The 18,227-nt window shown below is 45.4% G+C and overlaps 1 protein-coding gene across 1 annotated transcript in view; it reads left to right on the top strand.

The window, feature by feature from the left end:
* Positions 1 to 18,227, top strand: part of MPV17 (mitochondrial inner membrane protein MPV17) — a 42,520-nt gene that overhangs the window by 648 nt on the left and 23,645 nt on the right. Inside the window, exons 2-5 of the mRNA XM_061562433.1 lie at positions 5,791 to 5,901; positions 14,436 to 14,551; positions 15,905 to 15,997; positions 17,088 to 17,183. Coding sequence (XP_061418417.1) covers positions 5,829 to 5,901; positions 14,436 to 14,551; positions 15,905 to 15,997; positions 17,088 to 17,183 — 378 coding nt within the window. The 5' untranslated portion in view covers positions 5,791 to 5,828. The remainder of the gene's footprint in view (positions 1 to 5,790; positions 5,902 to 14,435; positions 14,552 to 15,904; positions 15,998 to 17,087; positions 17,184 to 18,227) is intronic.

Below are 18,227 nucleotides of genomic sequence, written 5' to 3'. Positions count from 1 at the left end.
CACTTGCCCCCCCCCACTTGCCCCCCCCACTTGCTCCCCCCCCCACTTGCTCCCCCCCCCACTTGCTCCCCCCTCCCACTTGCTCCCCCGTCCCACTTGCTCCCCCCCCACTTGCTCCCCCGCCCCCCCCCAAAGAGGCTGTAACGTAGTGGGGGGGGGGGATCGTTGTCACTTCGTCCAACGCAAACCTCACGGGGGGGATACAAAGGTGGCCGGGCGTGGTGTTGGCCACCCAGCCCCTCGTGTGCCACAGTGCCGGCCTTCATAGGTGCTACTCGCTAACAGCACTTGCCCCTACAGTCTGTTCAGGCTACACGGGGGATCTTTGTAACTTGCGTGGTGTAGCTCGTCGTCGTGTCCGACGTTTCGCACCATGCACGTGCTGCGGCTGGATGGATCGCGTTGTGGGCGGGGGGGACACGCGCTGATGTTCCAAGTGCAGCGAAACGTCGGACACGAATGCCGAAAGACGAAGCAGTAACAACCCAAACATTTGCTTCGCGTTGCTATCAAGTTATGCGTACGTCCTATCACGCTGACGATTCGGGCAATGGTCCTACTTCAGAGTTCGTGTTGGATACTGTGCACTTGTCAAATTACCGTACAATATCCGAACATCTTATAAAGTAAAAAATTGCATAAGCAGCACTCTGTACGATGCCCGCTAACAACATTTACAAGTGCTCCGTTAACGCGGTACTAATTTAAATCGCGAAGGCAATCCACTGCTGGATGAAGGGTGTTTGACCATACTTCACCACGCTGATGAGGCCGGGGGAGCATAGACGTTTTACGCAGTGTACAGCACAACGCTGTGCAGTACTCTTGCAACCAAACTAACTGTGCCGCACTGCCCTCTGCTGAAACCAAATGGAACTCTCCTACACAATACCACACAGTGCGTAATGCTGGTAGGAACCTTCTGGTTACACCAGCCCACAGGGGATTATTGTGTCCGTCCGTCCGTCGTGTATCCAAAAATGGGAGGGGTGGGGCTGGGTGGAGAAGGGAGGGTGGGGAGGGTGGGGCTGGGTGGGGGGTGGGAGGTGTGGGGCTGTGTGGGGAGGGGCTGGGTGGGGGTGGGAGGGGTGGGGCTGGGTGGGGAGGGGCTGGGTGGGGAGGGTGTGGGGCTGGGTGGGGAGGGGCTGGTCACCCCGTGGTGCCCTTATAAAACTCAACGTTTAACCTACTCACGCCGGCTTGTGCCCGCCCTCACAGTCGGGCATATTTGCGGAATACACCACGCCGCCGTTGACCCTGGCCATTGACCGAGCAACCCAACGTTCCTACCAGCTCCCTCTGCAGGAATGTGTTTTAGTGTGGAGGGGGGGTGGCTTTGATATGAATCTCACAACGCGAATTGTGTTCAAGACCACGGCCTTCCATAGGCCTTCATCCGGCAGTGGACTGACTAAAGGAGTTGTAACTTAATTTTAATTGTCACTGTAATTTTTGTTTTCACTGATTGGGTATTGCCGTCGAATGAACATGTCTTTTTTTTATTTGAAGCTTTTTTTTTGCAAGTTTTGCTTATCGCTTGCCCCTCGTTTGTGTTTTCAACCTCGTACAAAGTTCACACGGCGGCATTGGTAAACTGTGGTCAAGGTCACGAATTCCCCCGGTGAGCACCGGATTTGTTTGGGAGCCGTAGATGATCCATGTTCATGCTCTTTGGTTTTTTCGGTAAAGTCACGTAAGTAAAAAATAAATTAAAATTAATAATTTTTATTTTACTTTCATTAATTTTAATTAAAATTTTATTTTTTACCTACGTGACTTTACCGAAAAAACCAAAGAGTATGAATCCTTGCAGTCACGAAAGCTTCAAATCTCGGATCCATGTTTAGTTTGTTTGTGTTCGTGTACACGCACATGGCTGGGCAATGTCAGGTCTTGGCCAGAAGGTGGCATTGCTGTGACATGACACGGCACCAACCGGCAGTTATCATAGAGGAAAGTTGTTCTTCACTAATTTTCAGAGGTTGGTGGGGGGGAGAGCACTTTCGCTGATAAAGACATCAGTTCAGTTCATTTATTAGGTATAGCCCTGTGAGCCATCATCAGTGTGAGGGCCGCCACACATTTGAAACCATTGGGGGTTTGACAGCAGCACGATGATGATGATGATGTTGGGGTTGTCATGTGTCGTGTCTTGTCGGGGGCCCGCACGTCAGGGTCCGCACTAAAGGCCACCAAGGGCCCCCAGTAGCCCGCAGGCCTTGCAATGAAGAACACAATCGTCGGCAGTCCAGTTGGGGATTAAATCACAGTGTACGGACTATATTCTTGGTTCTTTCGGTAAAGTCACGTAGAAGGGAAATAATAAAATAATATAAATATAAAATATAAATCCACAGCAAGAAAATTTTCTTGCTGTGGATTTCACACCTGATGATGATTGCTTGTGTTGCAGTGGAAACGTCGTGAGAATTTTTTTTATATTTATATTATTTTATTATTTCCCTTCTACATGACTTTACCGAAAGAACCAAGAATATGAATCCCTGCAGTCACAAAAGCTTTAAATACAAATTTAAGTGTACAGACTTAAAAGATACCCACTGGTTGATTAATTGACGTTAAAATGTAATCGGATACATTTTAGTGGTCGATTACTCAAGCCCAGTTGAAAATTGTGGCTGCCCCCCCCCCCCACATCCTTCCTCGTGAAGGCAGGAAACCCCCTACAACCCACGCCCCAATGCTGATGATGTCACCAAGCCCCGCCCATCACCTCCCATCCAGCGGCACACGTGGGAACAGATGCGAGACTTTTAAACTGTTTTCGTTGTATCCGATAAGTCGAGTAATCAAACTGATATTTACTGGAGGGATTGATTACCTAATTAACCGGATAGCACAGCTCATAAATAGTTTGAGATTTAATGACAGTGGTACAACTTGAAAGATCTTCACCGCATCGCCACATCACCACAGTCCTCTGATCCCTTCAGTCGCACCCAACTTAGTCCCGAGTCAATTACAAAATCACCCTCGTACTATCTTCAGGATCCTACATGGATTCGTGTCATCTCCCCTTCGTAGCTTTCTATCCTCTCCTCCATGTGCTCCCCTCTGCAATGACCAGGGCCATCTATCTAGAGCCGACAGTCTGAGGGCTGCCATGCCACACATTTGAAAGCATTGGGTTTGACAGCATTATGGGATGTTTTTGACATGTGTGTATTGTCGGGGACCGCACTAAAGGCCACCAGGGGCCGCCATTGTGCTACGGGCCTTGCAATGAAGAACGCTGATTTACACCCTTCATCAACTTTCACTCAATGGAAATCTTCTCTGCTGCTGCCTATGTGGACTAGACTTCTCTGCCAATAGCCATACTTGCCTCTTTTCAATCACAGCTCAAAACTTGTATCATCTCTTCTGTCAATAACTGATCCATCTCATGTAAAAATGTATACGGTATCTCCACGTTTTCGTAGGTTTGCCGTGGTGTGCTTGTTCTTACTTGAGATTCAACTTAATTGTTTCCCGCACCTACGGTTGGCACAGTTGGCTACGTATGGTACGACAAAAGTTCAACATACATACATTTATTTATGCTATGAAATGAAAATTATATTGCACTATGAGAATTTTTTGCAAGACGTAGACTGGCATGAAAACAGATAAGGTGGAACGTTGAATAAGGCGCTCGGTGAGCTTACTGATAATATAAAGCGTTTGGAATGTGTGCACCACTCCACCACAAGTCTACGTGGGGTCCGTATCTGCAAGTGGGTGTTGGAGGATGTTGTGGTGGCAGTATTGTACCATGGGTTATATAAGGACCCCATTGTGAAATGCTGACTGGTGCAATGGAAAATATTTACTCCATAATACAGCTTTCTTGGGTTAGATCGCGTATAAATATAAAAGTGTCGTTAAACCCGCCACCACCCGACACAGCCAATTAGTAAGGTTTGTCACGTAAAGATAACATGCCAATTTGTTACTAATGTAGAACACCGGTGTGTTGGAGAGCAAAGCCACAACTTTTACAATCTTGAGTACAACGTTACGGCAGTAATTACAACTAGCTTCATCTGGCAGCAGCCAAATTTGTGGAGAAATCCTCCCGTTTCATTCCTTAGAGGGAGATATGTGATGATTTCACTTGTGTACCCTTCTTGACGTCATCAAGTGACATCGCATCTCCCTCTAAGGAACGAAACGGGAGGATTTCTCCATAAATATGGCCGTTGCCTGATGAAGCTAGTTGTAACTACTGGTGAAACGTCGTGCTCAGATTATAAATGTTGTGGCTTTGCTCTCCAACACACCGGTGTGCTGTACTAGTGTAGTGACTGACTCAGAGACACTAAGAGTAGGAGGCACTCTGTTTATTAAGACGGCCTTAACAGATAACACTTGGTAACTACAGTTCCCAGTCAGGACAGCTGGTAGACTGCCTGACTGGCGACGCCGAGATGGTGAATACAGAGACGGTGGTGAAGACTCCAGCAGCACAATGGAATCCCACTCCAAACTAGGCCTCGGCAAGGTAAGGTAAAAGTGTAAAAACAACGAGCCTACCTTTACCTTACCTTTTACCTTACCACAATACAATCACTCTACCCTACCTTTTACCCTTTAGCAGGTAAGGTAAAAGGTAAAAAGCAACGAGCCTACCTTTACCCTACCCTTTATGTCGACACCTTTACCCTTTTACCTGGTAAAAAGGGTAAATTACCTTACCATGCCGAGGCCTACTCAAAACAACAGCCCCGAGGTCCTCTCCCAGGGGCCCTCTTATACTGTCAGCATGGCCTGGCTCCGCCCCCGGTCACGCCCCCTTCCGGAACCTACTAGCGGGTTCTCGGTGTGCCCCTTCCGTAACCTTTGCCCTACATCCCTCTGGTCTATCACGTGACCTGCTGTCAAGTCAGGGCTGCTGTAAGCTGCAGACCCCCTTCCCTGCCAGCAGCCAGCACTATGCTGCTATGTGACCGAATTTATGTCACTACACAAGTAACGAATTGACATGTTCTGTTTACGTGACAAACCTCTACTAATTGGCTGTGTCAGGTGGTGGCGGGTTTATTGACACTTTTATATATTTATGCGATTTAATAAAAAAAAACTATTATGGATGATGAAGGTTGCGAAAGCCTACGTGTTAAACTACAAGTTTATGTGTCTAAAGAAGGGTAATTGCCCACTTATGTAATCTTACTATGAGTTACTAATTAGGCAGTTGCTATTTTAACTTCAAATTACATTTAATAGAATAAACATATATTTTTTATCATCATTTATTTTTATACCACACCTCCTCTATGTAGTACATCTCCAGGCATGGATAATTTATTATCAGATATCTAATCCCATAATCTTATTGGAGATTGACTAGTGACATTTAATAGCGTGTAAAAAAAGAATTGTATAATCTCCACATGTACATTTTCAATGTGCTGCAGAATGAGAACATCATTTATGTCAACCTCTGCTGGAATAATGATCTACCTATACTGTGCTGGTCTTGACGGTTGTGTTACCTTTCTTGACCATGGTGGTCATTGCTCGTTGGATGAAGAGTACCCCCCAGGGGTAGTTCAGACTTTAGCCGAGCCTGAAAATCAAACTCGGGTCACCAGGTTCACAGTGCAGTGCATTAAGCAGTGTGCCACTTCTCTTCCCGCAACAGTATTGAAAATCTAAATGTTTTAATTAAAGACTTTAACAGCGTTCATAAATTGGTTGTTTTGTATTTTCATGCATGACCAACAAAATGTACACGTGGTATATGTGAACGAATAAACACGGCCTGTTCTTTGTGCACTCATCCAGGGTGCTTGACGACAAAAGTACCGGCGAGTGTCGGTGCCATGGCTTACATGTGGAGGTGGTATCAAGGCCTCATGGTCAGACATCCATGGAAGGTCCAGATCACTACTGCCGGTAAGCTGTCAATTAATCACGCCCCCCCCCCACCGTCTTCACCTGACTTATTGACATTGCAACTGGGTTACTCAGCGGTAGAAGAGCGAGCAGCTCTCAAATGGAGTGTTGCAATTTCAAATCTTGGTTGGAGGGTTGACTCAGCCAATCATCCCTCCAGGGGTCGATAAAGTTGCTACCACTTTGTGGGGAGAGTGAACAGTGGTTGTCCCATGGAGAGACTCGCCCCTGCTGTAAGATAGTGGATTTTTCTTTATCACTGTCCTAGGGCTGTAAACGGGAGATAAGTAAAACCTCACTGCTCATTTGAGCAGTAAATCACTTCTACTTTTTTTAATGCATTTCTGAGAAACAAACTTCAAACGTTTGCTTCTGAAAAAAATGTAAAAATTAAATGAAGTGAGAGATAAAAACACACTTCTTATCTGCTTTTACATGGAGGTGTATGCACTTGCCAGATCCTGTTATTTGTGCCTATCCACCAACATAACTACTGATATCTGTGAATAAATGTGGGAAAATACGATGCATTTGTCACAATGTGTGCATCACTTCCCTTTATCTGCTAAAAACCGTGGGTGATAGCATGAAACTAGCACTTTTGGAAGACCACTACTAAGGAATGCTTACTTACAAATAAATGCGCAGAATGTTCTGCCACCGCAGCAGATGATGCGTCATATCTGAAAAATGTGTGAATAATTAAGAAGAAACTATCTCTGGATAATTTTATTTTGTGTCTCCATTGGGGCCACCGATATTAGGCGTAATGCTTCGTAGATCTGGCTTGGTGGCCCAAACCTTTTGCAAATGTGAACCAATTTTTTCACCACAAGCAATGGTGCTTTTATGCTCCTTGAAGATTTTGTATGAGATGTGTGATTATCCATAAGAAGTTTTTTTTTTTGTGACGAATTGGCATGTTCTGTTTACGCGACAACCCTTACTAGTTGGCTGTGTCGGGTGGTGGCAGGTTTAACGACACATATATTTACGCGATCTAACACAAAAAAAAACTCTTATGGATGGTATTGGTCGCGAAGGCCTACGCGTTATGTGTGATAATTATTGTTCCGTGCCCAATTGTTTATTTTTGCTCAGGTGCGTAATAAAACAGTGGAGCAAGGAACGCTCACTGTTTGTACTAAAACCTTCAACGAGTATAGTTGGGCGGATGTGCAAAGGCACCTTGAAGTTGTGTTGACCCAAGCTTCAAAATACATACAAACATCTATTGAACTGGACACATTTGGCGATATAACTGCAATGATCCAGAAATGTGTCATTAATGCGGTGTGTTGTGTCACGATTCGGATCAACACACAAATCAAGCTGATGGATCCATCCATATATTCTTTGTTCTGCCCAATTTAGTGCCCAGAGTAGGCCATCCTGAGCAATTGGCGCAGTTGGTAATAGCGCCACACACACACAAGTGGGGTCATAAATCCTCACCTGTTTTACTGCTGCTACCATTTGTGCTATGCCAGAGTGAAACAATTTCCTTTTGATGGCGAGCGGAATGGTTTATTACCACATCGAGCAGGTACATGTGGCATCTGTTTTTATGAATGAATTTTTCCTGCCGGCTGGTTCCATTCATGTGTTCCCATGCGTGCCTACAAAGTTTTGCAAAAGCAATTAGGCGAACGTGAAGGTGTGCGAGTGGTGGTGTTAGTAGCTCGTGCACTGCGCAACGAACCTGATAACCTGAGTTTTATTCCCGGACGAGTCTTAACGTCCAAGTGGTCCTGGTCACCCCACCTTTACCTTTTCACATTGACCAACGTGGTGCAGTGGAGTCAAACAACCTCCATAACTGACATAGCATGTGGCGGCCTTCATTCAGTAGTGGATTCACAAATGGCTGAAAATGTGTAATATATATATTTTTTGATGCAAACCATGGTTTATATTATGAATTAGTTTTGGCAATGTCCTGTGCTGTTTCATATCTAATATGGTTGTTACAGATGTTGCCCAATTAACTAACATAACTAATCAATGTTCATATAAGAATATTAGTGTGTGGCCATTGAGTTCTTATGTTCGCACTAAACATGGGACATTGGTCTATCAATGGACCAACATTGGTGCAACGGTTCCGACCACATACCAGCGGTGGGCCAACGTTGCGTGTTTATCGGGTGCTGGGTTAATTATGACTTGTCTGCTTGTAGTTCATTAATACAGTAGTTTATCATGGCGTTCAAATACACCTATTCCAGAAATGTTTTTCTTGTCAAAGCAATCTACAGCCGATAGCACAATGATAAGCGCACAACAGTGCTGTAATTTTACATTGTGCTCGTGATGCCAATTTTTCAATAGATATTTCTACTTGGTTACATTTTAATTGTAAGCTTCCATAACCACTATTATTCATAATTCGTTTTTATTTTGGGTTAGATCTTACAGGTATAATGTCACTTTTTAATGACTAGCCTCTACCACCCGACAGAGCAAATCAAATAGCGTTGTCACATGGGCAAATACGCAAATTGATTCGTCTTGTTTCAGCAAACTGGAGAAATGTTGAATAGCAAGCGAAAGCCAATCTCTCTCTCTCACATGCGAGAGCTCCGTTTTTCGCTGACACCCGATGATGCCGAATTGCTGGATGTAATCTCCAGATTGCCTTTCAGCATTCCAGTTTTCAAAAAAAAAAAAAAATCAATTGGCATATTTGCCAAAGTTTACGTCTTCATCAGCTCTGAGCACGTTGCTTTAATGAAGTGCATTGTGTACCATCACGTGGGTTTTCACGGTCGTGCTGTATCACTCTACTGGTATGTGCGGAAAGATGCCTGTCTGACGGTCTTATAACTCCACATGCTGGGAACTTCTTGACGAAGTGCATTTATTAGTTTTTAATATTTTGTTTCGAGTACACATCAGGGTGTGACTAACCATCTCAGATGCGGTTCCTAAAACAGCTATGAAAATGGAACCCTCCCCAAGGGCGCTGCAAGGATTTACTCACTACGCTATGGATCTGATGAACCGAGTTCGATTCCCAGCCATGGCTAACGTTAACTGTAAAGTACCGTTCTTGATGAATTGGTCTTTGCATTTCCTTTACAAACATACACTGACCAGCCTGCTGAAGCATGGTCTAACAACCTCCATGTCAGACACAGCATGTGCAAGCCTTCATTCAGTTGTGCATTAATCAAGGCCTGTACATTATTTGGCGGTTTTTTAATACCATGTAGCTGTAACTAATGGGTAACGTAATTACATTAATGGGTCACATGTTTTTAGTCTGGGTATTTTATCCAGTTATTAATAACAAAAGTACAACACGTACACAGATTTCTGAAAAAAATGACATACAAATCACAGTAGAATATTTAGACACTCCAACATAGCCACAATTATTACAATAATAGCTTCCACTATTACACTAAACGCACTTTAAAATAAACTGTTAGGTAATGACGTGTTTTTTTCCCTAACAGTTTCATCACTTCATTTACCTAAGTGTCTTGACGCGTCTTTATTTTTTTTTACTACTACACGCGTACCTAAGGCACAATTAGAGACAATTAAGCACCGCTAAATCGATTAATGAGCTCTCCAATGGGAAGATTGATTCCCGGAGCCGACGAAACGAATTGCTCGTCACGACCTCCGCGCTCTTCGCCTGCCGGGAGGGGCTGCGTCCCTCCGTGGCCTTCGGGGGTTCGCACCGCGCTTTGTTTGCCAGACCGTCGGTGACCCGGTGACATTTCACGTTTCGTACGGCGCACACACGTATGGGAGGGAGACATCGTTACCCCTCGGGGGAACGTTTCCACTTTGACGCTCCTGCGCAAGCAGCAAACGCGGCCCCGTCCCGCGGAACCGAGCGCCCGACGTATTAATATTCAGCCGTCGTAACTCATACAAATGTCAGCGGTTGAAGAAGTGGGCAATGGTTTCGCTTGTAAATCGGCTTTGTGCGTAATGGATAAGGACACGTTAAACAAGTGGGCGCTGCCGGCTTGACCCCCATCTGTCTCCTCCACCTGCCTGTTCCGTCGTCCCTCGTGGCGTCTCGCGCCAGTGACTCACAAGGCAAGGAGGGAGCGGCGGAATTGTTAATAAGTGAGATTTATCCGTTTTAACCCCCACAGCCACTGTCTCTTGACCCCGTACGTTTGTGACATGTTTTACTTTTTTTATTCTCTTCTTGGTTCTTTCGGTAAAGTCACGTAGAAGGGAAATAATAAAATAATACAAATAAAACATAATAAAATAATTCTCACGACGTTTCGGCCACAACGCAATCAGCCGTCCTCAGGTGAAGAACAGGTCTGTCGGGAAGACGGCGTCTGAATAAAACACCACCAAGCTTGGAGCGTATATTTAAGCTCGGTTGGAGGGGGAAGAGCGCCTTGACAAAAGAATTTGCATATCAAGAGGAATTTAGCATATTTATGGGAAATGCAGATATGGGCTTAGTCACTACTTGTGAAATGCGTAGGAGGTGGGCGGGGGGTTTACTTTCCCGTTGCGTGGAGTTAAAATAGATTCATAGATGTTTCGGTGAAAACTATTTCATTTGTTTTGTTTCCCACCGCCGTTCAGCCACCACACTTTGTATATCTCCTTTCTGCTTCTCTGGTTTTGAAAATTTTCTGTGAAAAATAAAATGCCGTGCAAAGTTTGCCCTGTAACAATACACACGCTCGCTTGATGTCTGAGTTGTGGCTGCTGCAGGATGAACTTCCGCGCTTGGCCACAAATGATGATGAAATGTGATAAGTGGGTTTTCTGCCTCTTGCTGATGATTCACTGAACAAAACTCCAGGTGCTGAATTAACCTACATTGTCCTTGCCCACAATGCAAGGGGAGTATAATTGATGAGTCTTCGTTACAGAAGTGAAATATCTCATAACATTATACTCGTTGTGAACTATTGAGCATTACTGTATCCATAAACATATGGACGAAGCATTCTTGTATGTACATATACTTACATGTGTGCACATGCGTGTGTGTAGTGTAGTGTAGCGGTTAGCACGCTGCGCTACAAACCTGGCGACCCGGGTTCGATTCCCGAACACGGCCAACACCGGTGACGATTATCTGAACAGGTCCTGGGCCTCCCCTAGGTCGATTCAGCTTTAAATGAGTACCTGGTGCGGTGTGTAAACATTGCCACTGGGGAGACAAAGGCGGTCGGGCGTGGTGCTGGCCACCCACCCCCTCGTGTACCGTTCCGGCCTTCATAGGTGCTCGCTAACAGCACTTACCCCTACAGTCTGTTAAGGTTATACGGGGGATCTTTGATCTTTGTATATATATATACTCTATAAATATAGCTGTATTAGTTGTGTATGTTATGAGACCACCTTTGCCAGTAGCAAGATATAGTTATAGGTTTTTACCCTTTCAACTGGCAACAAAACTGACACCTTTATACAAGGGATCATGTTTGCATTAACCACAACAATTGCGGTTGTCTTCGTTACACATGCGGTTGTGGTTAATGCAGACATGATCTCTTGTATAAAGGTGTCAGTTTTGTTGCCAATTAAAAGGGTAAAAACCTATTACTACTAGTTGTGTATGTGCGCATAGTGAGGCGTGTAATGATTCACACCCTGATCCCCTCCTTTCTGGTTTCATGAATGGTCGTGATTTGTGGTCACGATTCGACTCGGGAATAAATTCTGTTTTTTTATTGTGGTGAATGCAGCAGCCTCGATTGGCTGCAGGGGTCACGTTTATGTTGTTGAGCCAGGTGACAACTCAAGAAAACAATGAGGATAGTCACATTTGCAATCGTGGCCTGGGTCATGTAAACCCATTCCACAAAACATACACAAATAAATAACATCTATTTGTAAATTCACGATGAGATGCATTTGTTGTGAGTTTTAAAGTAAACATTAATTAATGCATAATTGCACTGCTAGCATATGGCGCTAATGACTCATAAACTTTTCAGAGTTTCAGAAAAATTAAACAAGTTGGAATGCATATCAGTTCTATTTACATGGGACATATATGCAAATGTGTTTGAAGAAATCGTATACTTTTTAATACTTGAGTTTTTGTGATTGCCACTTACACCGTTCATTAGTTAGTTATAGAATAATTTAGAGCCCTTGTCTGGATGAAAGCCTCCGCATGCTGTGTCAGTCAACGGGGGGGGGGGGGTGGGGGGGGGGGGCGTTTGATCATACTTCTCCACGCTGGTCAGTGCGGGTTAGTGAAGAGGAAGAAGCCAATGACCGGTTTTCACTCGCCACTTGGTTAGTCGTGGCCAAGAATCGAACCCAAGTCACCGGGTTCACAGCACTAATACGCTGCGCGACCGCTCCACCCCATTGTTATTTGCGTTGTTGAAACTAACGAAATGCCACGATTGCGAGGCCGTGAAGTTCAATCTCCTTCGTGCCGTTTGCAGAGACCATGTTCTTTGCTCCAAAAAACTCCAAATGCATGGACTCTATACCCTGCAGTGGTTATCGATTTGCCCTGCAACGAAAGTGGCATGCCATTTGTGATGCATGCATGCACGCAGGGTGTCACAGTGAGTGGCGTCAGTCACATTCTTGCGCATTTTCTGAATGTCACGCCAAATTTTGTTTCGTGTCTGCGAGCTGGTCGCGAAGTTTTTTAAAAAAACCTGGGCTTTGTTTACAATCTACCATTGTCCCCTTTTGCCATCCAGGGCCAGCTCAGCTGGTACCAACATATGTACGATATGATAAGCTTGTGGCCTGAAATGTAACAAAAAATATTCTAATTAACGACTGAATGCATCATCATTCATGTCATTATAACTTTAAAATATTTTGCAGGTTATTTTGCGGTGGAACAATTCACCCTGCGCGCCTCTAGGCATTCCACAAATTGTCAGGATTCAATTTTAAAAATCGGTTCTCTTTTTTAACATTCCAGTGAATGACGAGTGGCGGTGCACTTCATGTATCATGAACTTAAGAATGGATATGCATCACTTAATCGATGCGTCATTCCATCCCGAATGTTAACGTTTTGGGCAGTGTTTCTTTTGCAGAGCGAAGAATAATGGATAAGGCCCATTGCTCGATACGTTAGCCTAGTACAATATATATCTTTTGTATTCATGTTCAACTTCTTTTGCACCATACGTAACCAAGCGTACTAATCAGAGGTGCTGGGATAGGAAAATAAACTAAACACGAAAAGTAGTTATAAAGAAATTAGTTTTCAATCCAGATTTAGAGTGCATAGCTCCAGTGTCTTCCTAGAGGGAGCTGTAGAGGGCCCCTGTAGAGTTGTCTATGCTAAGAGCCAATATTAATGACAAATGTGGCAAGTTCTCTTTAATCCGTGGAAATCTAGGCTTTGTGTCATGCCAGGGCATTCAGACACATGGCCGGTAATTGAATTTCATATTCATATCTGCGACTAAAAATGTCCTTTTAAACAGACAGAGCATTTTGAAATGTGAAAAAAGATAAAAGTGATATGCAAAGTTGTTAACTTTTTGCTAATTGGTTTTCCATATTTCATCATGAAATATTAAATTTTACATTTTGATGTCCTGTGCTGTAATTGAGACTTAGATTTATAATTCTGATTCATCATTTTGTGGCAGGAATTGAGTGTAATCAGCCCTTACTTATGAAGTCCCTAAATTCATGAGACACATTTTTCACATTAGCATTCATTGTTTGCAGAGTTGAGATAAGCAGCCATATGTTAGGTAAATCCATATTTAGTCTAATTGTATATTTTTATATATTTTGCCCATATTACGTGTCATTTACTTCTGCGGGAGCTGTGATTTTGCGAGTTAAGTACAAATTGATTTGATCTGATTTGTCTCAATGTGAGGATGAATTCAGGTACGGCATTATGTGCGTGGGTGTGCTAAAGGCTCCACGCTGCGTTTGAAGCAAAACTATGATTAAATTAATGCAATTGGGTCCGTAAATGTTTAGATAATTTTCACTCTCAGGCTGTTTGCGTTCATATTAAAGTGCTACAATATAACTTCGTTGTATAAATTGTCAGCTTTAAATGCCTGTCAATCAAATTCACGACGCACGGTATCACTAAAGGAAAAGCCCATTGTGAATTTGAATTTGCTGTTTTCACGTAATATTTCTGAAATTTGATTTAATATTAATCTCTCGCATCAATATTCACCACGAGAGTCGATGTTCATTTTTAAGCGCAAAAGCCCTGGATGAAAAGCCACTGTGGAGGAAGTTTTAGTCCAAGCCGCAGTACAATTTCACGGCATAAACAAGGCAGACTTGTTTATCGCAGAGAGCAATATCCAGCCCCGTGTTGTATAAGAACGCTCTGCGCACCGGGCAAAAGGGCTCTTGCCCGCTGCATGGGGTAGAAAGAAAATAAAACTAGGTTCAGTTGAATTCCGTAGTTGTAGAATACCTCCCCTCACCCCCTGGGGTAATGAAGAAATGAAGAACCCATGGCCATATGTCAGGTGATAGCGGCTTGTAATAACCTGACACTGTGACCTTGGGCAAGAGCAACGATCTGATCTGTCATTAATCATGGCTTGTGCGTCTGACCACACCAGGTAGCCTTGTCGGTGTGGGTGACATAATCTCCCAGCAAGTGGTGGAGCGCAAGGGCCTCCCGAATCACGATGGAGCACGGACGGCCAAAATGATGCTCATTGGCTTTGCGTTTGTGGTGAGATTTGCACGAGTCCAATTATCAAACCGCTGTTGTTTTGGCTTCTGTCTTGTTGAAATTTGTATAAATAATAATGTGTGTGTGTGTATGAAGCGGAGAGAGCGGTAGTGTAGCGCTTAGCGCGCCGCGCTACAAATCCGGCGACCCGAGTTCGATTCCCGGCCACCCACCTTATTGTGTGCTGCGCGGTCCTTCAGAGGGGCTCACTAACAGCACTTACCCCAAGAGTCTATTGCAGGCTATACGGGGGATCTTTATATTTGGGTAAATATATGGAAATACTGCAGTGCAGAAATTGACTCAAGATCCGATTTCAGGTTGCACGAATGCAATAGTATGGGCTTCTGTCTTAATCAGTTTTTTCCTATTTAATGCACGCAGCTGATTGAAGAGTAAACTGTAAAAAAAAAGGAAGGCTACAGGGAAATCAAGGGGTGGAGAGGAAGTTCTTCTGTGTGTGTAGTCAATGCCGATTTGAAGAAAGAAGTCACCCGTCCCCAGAAGGAATTCCACAAGTTGGTGAACTCACCCCCAGAAGCAATTCTGGGGACGAGTTGGGTTGGGGTGAGGGGGTCGAGGGAGTGTGGACAAGACCGATAATTGTATTCAACGAGCTAGCGATGACATTCATTTTGGCATGTTGGGCTGGAGAGAAACGAGAACCAGATCCGATGTAACGTCGAAGATCCTTCGGCGTAATCAATCATTGTCCTTAAGTCACGTCATCCCGTGGATCATTATACTTCAGCGCTCGAGAAGAGACGGGGTTAATCAAGGTGAGCCTTCCATATCAATAGTAGCATGTACAGTAGGCGGAGGTGAACTACTTCCTACCCTGCGTGAGAGCCTTGCCTTCCCTCGGAGCTCCCGAATATAGGTTTTTTTAATTTCTAAGAGAGATTGTACCCCCCCCCCCCCCCGGAATTAATTTCCCCCCCCCCCTCTTCGGCTTCTGCAAATCGAATTATATTAGCAAGGCTTTGGGGTTTTTTGTTTCCCCCTCGCCACTTGTACACAGTCGCAGATTTAACAGAGATTGACGTCGCATCCGAGGTCGGACTTCGCTTTACGTGAGCACCTCACCCCCGTTCCACTTCGCTTGCAACGTCGTCTCGGCCTTAAGTGAGCACCTGTTTATATATAAACGTCAGCACTCGAGGGAGGACAAAGTTGGACACACTGCTCTTCATGTGCCTTGCTGGAGCCCGCCTTCATAAGCGCTTGCCAGTAGTAGCCCTTTCCCTTGTGGTCTCTGGGGCTGAACAAGCCTCCGTCGTCTTTTGTGTGTATGCGTGTGTGGGTTTGTGTCGCTCGTTGTGTTTGTGCGTGTGCGACGCGCACTGCTCGCAGGGACCTGTGATTGGGGGCTGGTACCGGGTGCTGGATCGGCTGGTTCCTGGCACCACCAAGACTGTTGCCCTCAAGAAGATGGCGCTTGACCAGGTAACACGGTTCTCGTGGTTTGGTTAATATGCTGTTTAGCTCATACACGTCCATCCGACTGCTAGATGAGCACCTCCAATCACCGAACCACCGCTCCGTATACACAACGCTGGTCAGTACGTGTTTGTGAAGGTGAAGAGTGTATATACGTGCGTGTACGGCTTTTTCTGCACCGCCCACTGTCGCTCGCAACGTAACAACCTGCTCGAGGCATGGTGGTCGCCCATCTAACCGCAATTCTGGCTTCGGCCTGCTTGGCTTTCAAGATTTAATAAGGTCGGGCACATTCCAGGGTGTAGCACATACAGCAGCAACGCTCTGCAAGAAGAAAACCTGATCCAGCTCTGTAGCCTGCATAGGAAAGGGCTGTTAACGAGCACTTAATAAGCCTGGGGCGTAATAGTCGGCATCAAGTCCTATGGCTGACTAGTGCCGACGCTGCCACAAGACAGCATGGTACTTTATTTTTATTATTGGTGGTGTAATGGTTAGCACACTGGACCTGCAATCCAGAGCGCGCCGGTTCAATCTCCAACCACGGCAGTTCACACGACGGTGCAAGAGACTTTCATCCAACCCAGCAGAATATCTGGGAAAGACCACAGTTAGTCGATCACAGATGTCGCAACCGGGTATCCGATACCCGTACCCTACCCGATACCCAGCTACCCGGCCGGGTACGGGTACGGGTACCCGTTTGCGACCCTGGTGCAGCCGGGTACGGGTACGGGTAGGCCGTGAGTCACTGGTGAGTAACCGTTTGTCACTCATTTCGGGTAGGGTACGGGTAGGGAATGGGTACCCGTACCCGTACCCGACCGGGTACGGGTACGGGTACCCGTTTGCGACCCTGGTGCGGCCGGGTACGGGTACGGGTAAGGAATCAAAACCTGTTTGCGACCTCTGGTCGATCAACAGTTGTTGTGGAGTGGAGTAAAGCGTGGGTGCTCGCACCTCTATGGAAGAGGATGCCAAATACTCTCTCGAGGGGCTCTAAAGATGCCTCGACTGGCGGCCCTCCTGCCAGCAGCGACACGAACAAGAAATTGCAGGGCTGCGACTTTACCTTTTTTTCAATTCTCGCCCGCAGGGAGCTTTTGCACCGCCCTTCCTGGTGGGCTTCATGTCCATCGTGGGGACGCTGAACGGCCTGACGCACCCCCAGATCCTGGACAAGCTCCGCAGAGTACGTCCAGCCTTTCACTCGATACGGCAGCGTTCATTTCGTCAACGGAATTGACGACGAAAGTGCGTTCGTCAACCGGGGAGTTTTTTTTTCTCGAACGGGTTTCCGTCAACGGTGAGCGGACGAAACTGCGAGCGACACGCCAGAGACCTAAGCGCGACCGAGCTCGACGAGACAAAATTTACGAGTCGAAAGGAAATGCAGAATAATGTAGTAACGTCGTTGGAGAGACTGCATTGAGGAAAACCAAAAATGGCAATTGGCTGTCGAGTATGTGTAAAATAATCTACCGAGGTCACGTGGCTAATATTCAGGGGAAAGGCAATTGCCTACCCCTCACGCCAATATTGAATAAGTCGGCATGTTTGACTAAGTGGCTGATTTTAGAACTGCTTTTTGTGTTTAGTTTGTTGTTCTTCCCCCACACTTCCGATTAACAATTTTGGCCACTTCCGGTGCGAGAGAAGTTCAACATACATACATAATATGTACATACGTACTACTAAAACTAAGAGAATGACATGAATCCAGAGACAAGACTAAAACTTTAAAAGGCTGTGACCTACTGGACAAATTCGATGACTAAGTTAAAGGATGCTGCCTACTCCATCCACATTGTAGCAGAGCTTTGCCTCGATGTAGAGTTGGAGAGTCCTCCGCTTGCACGTGTGTGGGTCTTCACCATGCACCCCGACTTTCATTCCACACGGTAGAGACAAATTCACAAACAATGTTACAGTAATTGATGTACCGGCAACGTGGAAATATTCTTTCACTTGCGCGATGCTTTTTTCGGGTCGTGCCACGTCTCGTTCGGCACGATTTTCCGACGTGTTCGCTCCACTTGCTTGGGAGCTTCTTCTGTATCTAAACTCTGAGCTGTACTTCACAACCGCGGAAAAAAACGATGGCAGAGTAGTCAAAGAGTTGCAGACATTTGCGACGGGCGTAAATTTGCCGCGGGCAACTTGTATCGCAACAAGACGACACGTTTTGCTGAAGTCTGAATGTTTCGATTTAAAGCTTTCGTGACTGCAGGGATTC

The sequence above is a fragment of the Lethenteron reissneri genome, chromosome 29 (assembly GCF_015708825.2).
Source record: "Lethenteron reissneri isolate LAM-NWPU_2019-01 chromosome 29, ASM1570882v1, whole genome shotgun sequence".
NCBI lineage: Eukaryota > Metazoa > Chordata > Hyperoartia > Petromyzontiformes > Petromyzontidae > Lethenteron > Lethenteron reissneri.
The sequence above is the reverse complement of the archived record's forward strand: the minus strand, read 5'-3'. Positions and strand labels throughout refer to the sequence as shown.